This window comes from Uranotaenia lowii, chromosome 2, assembly GCF_029784155.1.
Source record: "Uranotaenia lowii strain MFRU-FL chromosome 2, ASM2978415v1, whole genome shotgun sequence".
NCBI classification, from domain to species: Eukaryota; Metazoa; Arthropoda; class Insecta; order Diptera; family Culicidae; genus Uranotaenia; species Uranotaenia lowii.
Window position 1 is genome coordinate 70,329,060 of NC_073692.1, and position 12,858 is coordinate 70,341,917.

Consider the following 12,858-nt stretch of genomic DNA (forward strand, 5'->3'; position numbering starts at 1 on the left):
GAAAATATGATTCAAGATCCAAAACAGAGATAAGGAAAACTGAATTAGATTTGCAAAGACTTTTTTGAATTTCATTTCTGATTTTGAATTCAAGATCTCAAAGTAAAACAAGATTTCATAACCGTTTGATTTAAAATTGCTGTGAATAAAAATTCCATGTACATACACATATTTTGAATGTTCTAATTTTCTTTGTTAATACTTAAGCATCCATTTTTTGATAAATATGATTTCTCGATAAATATGATAAAGTTAAAGTCGATATAAAAAAGATGATTTAAAAAATTAAGAGGATATTATCTAATACAGAGATCATATCAAATGCATGATAGATAACGAAAAACAGAATGGTATATGGAAATTTGTTGATATTTATATATTTGCAGTATGAGAAAAATCGCGAAATTTCATACCATGAAAAGTGTTGCGCCATTTCTACAAATTTGGTACCTATACGATAAAGAAAATTTCAAACATGGTTTTAGCGAAAAAGGAAAGACAGTTGATCAAAACTGCTTAAAATGACGACACATTTCAACAAAACATTTTTTGGCACTTATCTTCTGGTTAATAGAAATTGAAACTATCGGTGTCAAGGATTCTCTGTAAATGAAGATATTCGCTTTCCAGTTTTGTTGGAAGTCAATCTTCTTCGAAAATTTTTGCCCCTGGAGGTAGGCACTATTCAAATAACTGTTCACTCCGTTTGAAGGTAACAATCCAGTTTCATAAGCGTAAATAATTACTTACCTATTTTCTGCTCATTTACATGTTCATTATTTTTGCGAAAGTCAAAGGCTTAACGAAGTTTGCCGGGTCAGCTAGTTACTTATAAAATTTAAACTAAAAAAAAATTAAATTCTACCTTCATTCCATCCATCCCAGGCCCTCGCACTGTTCCCCTTTAATTCTAGTTCGGTTTTCAGCGGCTGGGCTTCGCCGCCACGAGTTTCTGGGTCTGCCTCTTCTTCGATGACCTTCTGTATTCCAATCTAGAGCCTCTCTGCAAATCTCGTTTTCATCTTTTCGCAGCGGGAAGATAAACATTGATGCTGCATAAATTCAGGGGCTAAATTTTTAAACATTACTTATAAAATTTAAACTAAAAAAAATTAAATTCTACCTTCATTCCATCTCCCAGGCCCTCGCACTGTTCCCCTTTAATTTTATCTTTCTAACTTTACCATTTGATAGTTTCAAGCCTTTTGTCCTAGACTGGCTTACTCTTGGAAAATGTTCTTATTTTTAAACGTCGAAAATTTTCATCAAACTACAAAATAAACTGCACCTAAACTGTACATTTTTTAAGGAAAAAAGTTGACATCTCACATTAATCAATTTGTTTGCTCCTAAAAACTTTGATTTCATCAGGAACGGTGTCTGTTTGCGAGCCTTCGAAAAAATAAATATTTTGAGATTTTAACATTCAATTTCAAATTTTTTAAAACAAACCAAGTTTTCCCAATTTGAAACGCAACTTATAGGTTTATAAACGTAGAAAAAAGACTACTAGGACGTGGCCGGCGCTGTTATTATTGTTCAAAGAGAGAGTATCAGTTTTGGACATTGTGAATGTGCTGTCAATCCCAGACACCATACTTTCGACCTATGAATAAAATTGATGGTCTCGGTCAATCACGGAGTAGCAACTATTGGCAATGTTAGACTCGTTATACTTAAAATTTAAGACACTGGGGGACTTTTCACAAAAAATACTACACTGTTCCGGTCACAAATTGTATATTATACAAACTTTTAAATTTTTAACGAAAACTATTCAGAAACTTTTCCCTGATATTCCCCAGATTTTGCCAAATTTTGTATAAAATTACCCGGGCCTGGATACGTGCTGAAAAAATTCTAGCAATCTCATGTTAAACAGTGTGAACAAATACCTATCGATACCTTTGCTGCCTGCCGTTTGAAGTCATTCCTTTAAATAGAACGATCAATAATCTCAATTTCAAAATAAAACTAAATCTTGAAACAACCATTCTTAATGGGTCAAATCCATTCGGTATTATGACCCCACCGCTCCTTCGGGAGTCGAATGAGGGAAAATAATTGGATGATGTCATTTATTCAAATGGGTTCGGGTTCAATTTTCAGCTGTGGTATAAAACTCAAACGCAGGCCAGTCCTTTTTTTTCCCCCTGGCCAGAGTTTCCAATCACCATCATCATCCCCAAAGGTATTTGCTCGATTTGCGCTCGCTGTGCGGTACGATGACGACGATGAAATAAAAGGATTTGATATCTTTCTGGGACCGGGGAGGGTACCTTGATATTTTTTTATTTCTTGGGTAAAGGTGTAACTAGGTGGCTGAAAGATCCGGGGACACGAGGTAAAAGGGTTGCAAATGGTTCAGACCATACCTATATGCTTTTAGTTTTTTCTTAATCCGTGCCGTGCGTATGCGTGTAGCAGAGAAGCTGAATTGAATCATCGAAAACGTTTTTCCCAAACTGGAGCAATTTGAATGGCAAACGTGAATTCCAGTGATTCTCCGTGGCTGATTCCAATAGTGTTATTTTTTTTTTTCATTTTATCCGATTTTCTTTTTTACTGGCGATATCGATTACCGTATGTTTTAAAACTTCTGATCTATCGATTCAGTTGCTTTTTTGGATTGGGTGCCTTTCCACAGTCTTGTATTTTTTTTTTACGAAAAGCAATAGAAAGGCTCAATGGAAGAAAAAAAATTCCGAAATTTCAAATACCAAACGAAATTTCTGCCTCTTGACTGGCTGGCTAGAATCGTGTTTACATTCCTCAGCAAAACCAACAAAGGATCAAATTACAGAGACCTCAAGCAGCTTGTCGTGATTATAACCCTCCAAGAACATTGCTTATATGCTCCATCTCGGTATTTTACCGTTACGGAAAACAACGGTACACAAAGAGGTCCAATCCGTATGCAAATTCTTCGAAAAAGGTTTCCTTGCAAATTTTCAACCATCCGGGAAATGTCTTCCTCCTTGCTCTGAATCCAAGCCTGTGGTTCAACCTCTTTAAAAGTCACTTTAACCGAATCATTTAAAGGCTTTCGTGCTTTTCACGCATAAGTGGTTTCACACCAACTAACTATTCAACCCATTGCATTGGACCAAAGATTCGCCTCGGGTTTGTTCGTAATGGCCCCATTTCGAACATGCTCTCGTCGGTGAAGGTGGTGGCTCCATATAGTAATTATTGCGCTTTATGTATTATTCATAGGCAGCAGAACCAGAACCAGAATCATCCTTCGTCCCATTCATTGAAACACAACAACGAACGACACCAGTTCGACTGTAGGGGTTCGACTTAAAAGAGACACGGCACGGCGGGTGGCATTCTAACCATTCTATCCTCTGAAGCTTTCCCATGTGTTCCGGAACATACATGGGCTATTTGTTTCGAGTTTACCCACTGTTTGTCCTTTCTTTGGGGTATTGTTGAATCTGTAAGAATGGACCTCATCCCAATCGAATGCCCTTGAAACCAGAAGGCGTGGGAAGGTGGTTTGAGAGACTAACGTTTGAAAATTGCCCTCATTGATAAGAGAAATCCGTAAATTGATCCCGTTGAGATTTTATAAGGTAAGGGTGATTAGCCTCTTTTTTCGTTCATCTTATCGTTGTTGGGAAATGTATCAATAAAGCATGGATCATCCAAAATCTGAACGCACTGTTTATTATACCATAGCGCTAATTGCTTGAAGCCTGTCGGAAGCTGGGGCAAAACTATTTGTGAATGAAAAGAAAATGATAATAAGGTTTCATAAGCGAACTTCATCAATTACTTTTGAGGGTCATTTTAACTCCCAAGGTTTTTAAAATTTTGCTCTACAAAACCTAATGAAAGGGTGCTTTTTTTGTGCTACTAGTGGTTGTATTGAAGTTTTATTCAACCCTCAATAATCTAGCGTTGTATCATAACTTTATTTTACCATTTATATGGATTCCCCAAAACACCTAAATTGTTGACACTGTTCTGTACATGTACCGATTAACTCGACCCGAAATTTTCCCCAAATTTCACCCACAACGAGTTTAGAAACAGATGAAGATTTGAAGATTTAAGAAAAAACCAACACATATTAATAGGACCTTACTGAAACTTCATGTTTCTTTGAAGAGATCTGATTTAATTAACACTAAGGACACATTCCACGCGCTTGTACCGCTCACAAGTGATTTTAATACTTTAGGGTATCAAAAACTCTCAATTTTTTTAATTAATTTGATAATTTAAATCACACAAAACCAACGAAAAAGGAGAAAAAAAAATTTTCTACATATATTATATAATTTTGAAATTTTTTTTTTGTTGGAAAAAGTGTAAATATTGACAACTTTTACTAAACAATTATTTAAAATATATGGATTGATTTTTTCAATTTTTTTTTACGTTTTGGAGCCAACAAACACTACTTCGTTGTGTAGAAAAAAAGATATTTTATATCAAATGGGGTTATTTTAAAAAGCGAACAAAAACAGTCGCAAATGAGCGAATTCACGACACAAATGAAGGATTTTTTTTAATTTTACGAATAAACTTTAACATTGTAAAACTATCAAAAACAAGATCTTCTTTGAAAATGATGAGAGGATTCTGAAACACTAAGTTTTATAAAATCGTTTGGAATCCAGCTGAGCTACAACAGCGCGAATGAGTGAATTCACGTCACAAAATTTTGTTTGTTGTAAAATTATAAAAGAAAAATATTCTCTGAAAACTCTGTTGACCCTCCAGATGGTCGGATTTTTACAAACCAAACATAATTTAGTAAATTTTTTTAATTGTTCGTTATTTTCAAATAAAAAACAATAAAATTTGAAAAAAAATTTTTTTTGTGATTTTTTCAAATTAAGACTGTGAGAAACGTTTAACGTTTTAACGTGTGATTCCTCAATATGTTGCTATGCAAGCAAGCGTCAGTCAAAGTAAGGAAAAAGTTAGGCGAAGATACTTAAAATTTATGTGAAATTTGTATGGGTTTTCGAGACTTTTTGTTCGGAAGAAACATGGAAAGCTAGATTTTCATCAAAAACAATCTTTCAGACGATTTCTTTTGGGGGGGGGGGGGGTTTTCTTAAAGCCCAGAATCAGAATGGGGGTAGGCTTAATAGCGGCACGTTATCCAAACGTACGGGAAAATTGTGCCTATTGTGCCTAAAGTTAGCCCATTTTTCAAGCCTAATAACTTTTTTATTTTAACTCGAATCGATTTGCAGTCTTTGGATAAAATATTTGTCATAAAGGGTGATACGGTCAAAATTTTGTCAATATCAACTTGACGTATTTCTTTCAATTTTGCATTTAAAAACCTGAACACCCCTCATTTTGAAAGTGTGTGTGTGTGTGTGTGTAGAATGTTGCTCCTATTTTGATTTTGGAATTCACTCTTCAGTTGTCAAAATGCTGTCCAAGGAAGAAGAGCAGCGTATCAAACTTTTTCTCGCGCATCGCGAAAATCCGAGCTACTCGCACGCAAAGCTGGCAAAATCGCTTAAAGTTGCCAAATCAACCGTGACAAATGTAATTAAAGTGTTTGGGGAACCTTTGTCGACAGCCAGGAAGTGTGGATCGGGGGGAAATCGAAAACCGGAAGCCGTTGAGACCACAAAGAGAGTTGCCGGTAGTTTCAAGCGAAACCCTAACCTCTCTCTCCGAGATGCCGCAAATAAGCTGGGTGTATCGTCTACAACCGTGCATCGAACCAAAAAACGAGACGAACTATCGACTTACAAAAAGGTAGTGACTCCAACTCGCGTTGATAAACAACGACGACGGCCAAAGCGCGATTCCGGAGGCTGTACACGACGATGCTGACGAAGTTTGACTGCGTGGTAATGGACGACGAAACCTACGTCAAAGCAGACTACAAGCAGCTTCCGGGACAGGAGTTTTATACGGCAAAAATGTCTGTTGTCTCCTGAGCCGATGTCCGCGAGTTCGAGCCCAAGAGTAAACATCGAACACAGTTGTACCGGATAAGTTTTTCAATAACGATCCGCCAACTGTAACGTTGATAAAGTCGCGAATGCCATAAAGATGGTAAAACGACTATAATCGAAACAAAAAAAAATACGGCAAAAAGAAGGGGAAAGGTGGCAGATATTTTCAAGCACATGAAACTGTCAAAGTTCGCGAAGAAATATCTGGTTTGGCAAGCCATCTGTACCTGTGGCTTGAAAAGCAGCATTTTCATAGCTTCCGGGACTGTTAACCAAGAAATTTACGTGAAAGGGTGTTTGAATAAATGTGTACTGCCTTTTCTGAAGAAACACGGTTGTTCCGTACTGTTTTGGCTGGATTTGGCATCTTGCCATTACGGTAAAAAGGCCATGGAGTGGTACGCCGCCAACAACGTGCAGGTGGTTCCCAAGGACAAGAACCCTCCCAACACGCCAGAGCTCCGCCCAATTGAGAAATACTGGGCTATTGTCAAGTGGAACCTAAAGAAGACCAAAAAAAACTGCTAAGAACGAGCAGCAGTTCAAGGCAAACTGGCTTTCTGCGGCGAAGAAGGTGGACAAGGTGGCTGTACAAAATCTGATGGCAGGGGTTAAGCGTAAGGCCCGGCAATTCGGATTTGGAAAATCAAAAGCCTAATTTTATACTAATTTAACTTGAAAAAGAAATTAAATTTGATTTTTTAAATAAACGATTTCACCGATTTACACGCGTTTTCCCTTGACCAAATTTTGACCGTATCACCCTTTAGCAGAATATTCAAACGACATTACAGTAGTTTTTCGATTTTATCACGCTGAATTCACCGTAATAATGGTAAAACCCTGAATTTGGCGAAACTTGAAACTAAAATAGAAAAACGGCAAATGAATTCTGAACGATTTCCAAAAACAACGTGATAAAATCGAAACAATGACCGTGATAAAATGGAGCGTGAGTTTGGCGAGTATTGGAAAATCGAACAGTGATAACATCGAAAAACTACTGTATTGGCTATAACTGAATGTTTGTTACAAAACCAGATTTCATGTTTCGGAGTAACTTTCATCACTATAGTTTTAACGTATTTCCAATCTTCAAAATTATTGTTTTGATGCCAAATAGCACGGAAGGCTTAAACATCAATAACAGTATTTTTGGTTTGCACTCAATTGAGTTTTTCAACGTTTCCTGCATACATTCAGGGGCAAAAATTATGAACATTTCTCAATATTTTTTGTCCTCAAAAACAAATTAAATTTTTCCTTCATTCAATTCCCAAGGTCCTCCTACTGTTTTCATATTCTTTTTTTTTATTCAAACTTAGCCATTTTATAGGGTTTTTAGCCATTTGTTTTATACATGAGACGGCATATGAGAAGCCGTTTTCGTTTATCTCCACTCGCGCGGGGCAAAACTTTTTCTGAATAAACAAACAGAATCGTTACCCGGGACGATGCAAATATAAGGTTGCTATACTCACCCTTATGCTTACCCCCAACACTGACAACTTTTACGGGGTGCAACCGCCTGCTTGAGGTTCAAATCTCGGGCAAAACTAGTGGACTTCTGAATTAATAACCGAACATAATAACAGCAGTTAGGGCAAAACTCGTGGGTAACTAGGTTGCCACTGCCAATAAACGAAAACACTAATAGAAAATGTCCGTTTTTTTTTAATATCCAAAAATTATGATCAAATGACCATAAAAATAACTCTAAAACTATGCCCATACAAATGAAAAAAATTTACCTTTCATATGGAACAAACCATTTGCTTCTAAATGCTATCATTTTTTCAGGAGAGGTGTTTGTTTGTGTCGAAAAAAAAACAGATTTTTTGAAACTTTAAAACTACATTCTAAGTAATATAAAAAAATCTCCAACTACAAACCAAATTTAGCCTATTTGAAACTCAATTTATAGGCTTTCAAACGTAGAAAACAGTTTTCATGAATTTAATTTCAGACTTAGTTAATGATGATTATCTGCAAAATTTCATGTTGATCAATGTTACCCCGGTGATCAAAGTTTCCCCAGTTTACGGTACTTTATTGGAAATATATTTTGAATTTGTGCGGAATTTTGCAAAAATTGACTTTTTTCAGGTTTTTTGCTGAAATTTCCAGTTTTCTCGGTTTTCTTGTAAAGGAATGATATTCCAAACTTTTCACAAAGTTCCCGGTTTTCTCGGTTCCCTAGCAACTTTTCATCAACAAATCATGTTTATAAAATGCAGGAAACTTCACTTTATACAAATTTGTTTTATGTAGTCAGACCAACCTGATGATATTTTTTTTCTGTATCTGGGTATTACAGCACCTTTCACAGTCTTTCATTTGTAATTATCCTGGCAATAAGCTCAAATTCCAATATCAAGTCTGAAACTCAGCAGTTTTTGGCATTTTAGTGATGTTTCGCTTTTATTTCAAGCTTTTGAATAAATTTATACGCACGGATTTTCAAGTCCAATGAAGCGACTTTATACTGCCTTCAAAGCTACGAATAGTTATTTGATACAAATTCTAAAGAGCGAAAATACTTCTATGCTGACAAATTTATCTTCTCACGAGATTTCTGGTGAAGTAACTGATAAAAAAAACTCCAATAGGTGTAATTATTCAAGCAAGAATGCTGATGTGTGTTATTTTCCACAAGGTGATTGAGTTTATTCATCCGTTGGTTTAAAAAGTAGTTTAGTTTGATGAACTAACAAAAATGTAGCGGACTTGTTAGCGAATAGCGTTTTAATGCCGACCTCTGGATTTAAAAAAAACTCAGTATTGAGGTGTTTTAAATGCATCATTCAAGTCACAGATTCTGTTCTGGTATCGAATTAAAACTGAAGCAGAGAATTTTTGGAGGTACATTGCCAGTGATAAACTCTAACCACAAACTTGTTTCGCTGCTCACAAATATCACGGCCACACCGTCATTCTCAACCATAAACAAACCGCTCCCGCACGATTGCCTAAACACAATCGTTTCTCATGAGAAACCCCGAAAACACGAAAAAAAAACCCAGGAAAAATCTTTCCACAAAAACCGCAATCATCTTCACCAAAAGGCGCGAAACATTTCTCCGTTCGTTCTTCGTCTCTTTCCATTCTGGTATTTGTATTTGTAGGTATTTCTGTCTCTTCGCTCTGTTGTTTACTGACTTCATTTTCCGTAGTAGACTGGGAATAATAGACTGTAGCCGGGTTCTTTTTTTGCCAGTTTGGTAAACAAAACATGAACTCGACCGTGTTTACTTTCAGAAAGCCAGTCATATTTTCCACCGCGCTTCAAGATTTTGCAGCCAAGAAAACAGAACGACGGAATGAGGAAAAACAGTTCATCCAACCACATGGATAATGACTCAATATCAGATAGCTTGGCTCTAGATGCTTTACAGCTTCCGGCCGTTAATTGACCATGACATAACCGCGTACTTTTTTTTCCTTTTTTCTTCTTTTTCCAGAGAATGTTTCCATAGCAATGGGAAAAGCCGCGCGACGGTCAGTTGTGTCAGATCCGTCGTCGCCGACCTTGCCCTTATTGCACTCAACAACAACAACAACAAAACCCACGTCATCAGCTGGCGCAAGTCCATCCTTCCCCTACTCATCATCGTCTTCATCATCGTCGTCGTTCAGATCAACGGCAGTTCTGTTCGACGAATCCTCCGAAAGCTCGTCGTCGTCATTCATTAACAGCAACAGCATAAGCCATCCGTCATCCCCATCGGATTATTTTCGTTATCCACCGAAAGCTGCAACACTTCAGCAACAGCTGCCGGCAGCTAATTCCAGTGCCCTTGATCCGTCGCACTCGTCCTCGGCATCATCGGACTCGACAGGGCCATACTATACGCCGACCAGCACTCCGAAGCACACGACACCGGTTTTAAGGTATGGACAAAACGGAAACTTGACCGAAAGTAGAAATACCCCATCAGCTAAACCGACATCTGAGCGGGTCATTATCGCCTATCATCATCACCTAAAGTCCTGTCCCCCACAAATTTGCATCCCCCTTCTGCTTTTGCCAGAGCCAGAGCCGAATTCAGAAATTCGAATGTAAGGGATTTTGTTTTAGGTTTTTAATATCTGTACCAACACATGAAAAGGATCTATCTCCATATATGGCGTATCGAGAAAAAAGCGTTTGAAAAAAGTTCAACCCATTTTAAATCGCTAATTAAAAATCACTTGAAATTTTTGCATTTTATGAAAGACAAACGATTTTTAGAAGCATCCCCTATATGTTAGCTTAGAGGAATATCAATTTTCATGAAAAAACAACGCGCTATCGTAGATAGAACCTAGCTCACGTAATATTTTGTCTAACCTGTTTACAGTAGTTTCAACATCTTTGTTTCCTTTGCGACTTTTTATAAACGATGCAATTGGCGAACAGTCACTGAAAAATCTATCCGTTAAGCGGGCCATAGGCATAAGTAGACAAAATTTAGCTCAACTTTGACATGGTGCCTTCTGGCTAGTACAATTTCAACCCCCAAGGTTTTAATTACGGAAATATGTAGTGCGTTTAATAAAGAGAAGTCTCTTAAAACATGATAAATTCTTACAACTTTCAATAATAAAACCGTGAAAAACGACACTGCGATAATCAATTATGTTCACATGACTTTTTTTTCCAATTTTGAACACTGATATAAAAATTGTTTAAAAAATCCTGTCATACAGTGAGCGAAATAAGAATAGCACCACTATGTGTTTTGCTTGTTAAAATATGAATGATTGAAAATTACGAAAATTTTCTTCCACAGATTGTTCTGAATTGCTTAACGGATAAATCAAGCATACGTTTACTTTTTTTGGACGTAGCAATTGGCGTTGAGGATCAATAATGTGAAAAAGGGGTGCGAAATAAGAATAGGACCACTTGAGTTTTCTAACAAAAACAAGATTATTTTCAAAAATTTACTGTGTAAAAGTGAATAATAATGCTTCTACGAGTTATTTGAATAGATAACTGCATTTTAGGAGTTTTCCAGAATTCCAAAGGATTTCAAAGGTTTTAAAATGGGGGTTTTAAGAGATGCTTCTCTAGCGTTAAGGAATTACATATTTGAGCTGTAATTCTCTATCAAATTACTAACTTTTTTCATTGAAATGACGTGAAATGATGAAACAAACATTCGGGATTAATTTTTTATCAGAAAAAATAGGTTGGAAATAAAAAACTTTGATTTTGTTCAGTGAACCACACTTTTTTTCAGTTTCATGTCGTAGATGGCAGCACTATCTTGCAGTTAACACCAAATTTTGTTTCAATATTGATTTTCCAGGTTTATTTTTAGCCCATATTCATTATTTTGAGGTATTTTCCCATTACAGTTTTGTGGAAGTTCACGCTGCAGAAAGCTTTTCCGGATTTGCAAAAGAATCACCAGCACAAAAATGTACAACCGCCAAAATTCCAACTCATCTCAACTTCCAATTCAATTGCAAATCATATCAATAATACTGCTGGCCGTCTGGTCCATCAAGCTGCATCCCAAAGTTTAACCTTATTCTGATAATCGGTCCAAAAAATTCACTTTTAGTGACCTTGATGCAGTTCTATTTTTTAATTGGATTCAGTGATCATAGAATTTCCAAAGCGTTCACACGGTACATGTATTTATTTCTTGACGAAAATCGTCCAGCACTCCCTAATTAATCCCAGATATTCGAAAATGGGCATGAATTTGGTTTAATGGCAAGATAGTGCTGCCATCTATGACTAGAAGAAATAGTGTTTGATTATTAAAAACATTAGTATTTTTGAATTCCAACCTGCTTTTTGGATTCAAACTCAGCCTCAAATCTTTGTTTCATCATTTTGCATCATACTTATGAATGTAAATGAAGAAATCAAGCAGTTTGATAAAGTTTTATAGCTCAAATATCTTATTCTTTAACGGTAGAGGAGCATCTCTTAAAACCCCCATTTTAAAACCTTTGAAAACCTTTGGAATCCTGGAAAACTCCTAAAATGCAGTTATCTATTCAAATTACTCGTAGAAGCATTGTTATTCACTTTCACACAGTAAATTTTTAAAACTAATCTAGTTTTTGTTGGAAAAACTCAAGTGGTTCTATTCTTATTTCGCACCCCTTTTCCACATTTTTGGTCCTCAACGCCAATTGCTACGTCCAAAATAAGTAAAAATATGCTTGATTTATCCGTTAAGCAATTCAGAACAATCTGTGGAAGAAAACTTTCGTAATTTTCAATCATTCATATTTTAACAAGCAAAACACATAGTGGTGCTATTCTTATTTCGCTCACTGTATTATGGCTGATGTCCTTTACCATTCAAAAGCAATTTCACCTTTCTAAATCCGACTCTGGCTTCCAATTCCCGATGCATTGAACCGCAAAATCCCCAATATGTCAGAAACCGCCAAACCTGACCAAGCCGTTCCTTTTCAATCTGCTCGCACTGCCAACACGCAATAAAACCTTTCCATGTCCTGTCCAGCACATGACACTAATTTCAAATACCACACACTGTTAATCCTATCGGTTGTACGTCTACCCCTACACTGTCTAAATTCCTTGCATCTGTTGTGTCATTTTCACTTCCACTGTCGCTCAATTTGCCTCTATCCTATAGTCTAGTATCAATCGGTGGGTAACGTCAAATCCGTACAATGGGTATCATCTGTCTGCCTAGAGCATCGTTCGCTGTTGCTTATTTTATGCTTGAAGAACCTATCCATGGAGCACAAACCCTGCTTGCTTGCTTGCAGCACCTGACCTGAGCTGAACTGCTTGGCCGTCCCAACATGTGGTTTGCCAATCATTTGCCAAAAACCGACAATGACGAGGCATGGTTCCGGTAAGCATAACCACCGAACTGACAATAACGCCACGGCTGTAACAATGGGAAATTTATAATTAGTCTTTTATATTTTTATTCGATTA

General features: G+C 36.7%; 1 protein-coding gene across 1 annotated transcript in view; it reads left to right on the forward strand.

Moving 5' to 3' along the window:
- LOC129741536 (serine-rich adhesin for platelets-like) overlaps nt 1–12,858 on the forward strand; it is a 495,158-nt gene that overhangs the window by 449,156 nt on the left and 33,144 nt on the right. Inside the window, exon 2 of the mRNA XM_055733276.1 lies at nt 9,401–9,830. Coding sequence (XP_055589251.1) covers nt 9,418–9,830 — 413 coding nt within the window. The 5' untranslated portion in view covers nt 9,401–9,417. The remainder of the gene's footprint in view (nt 1–9,400; nt 9,831–12,858) is intronic.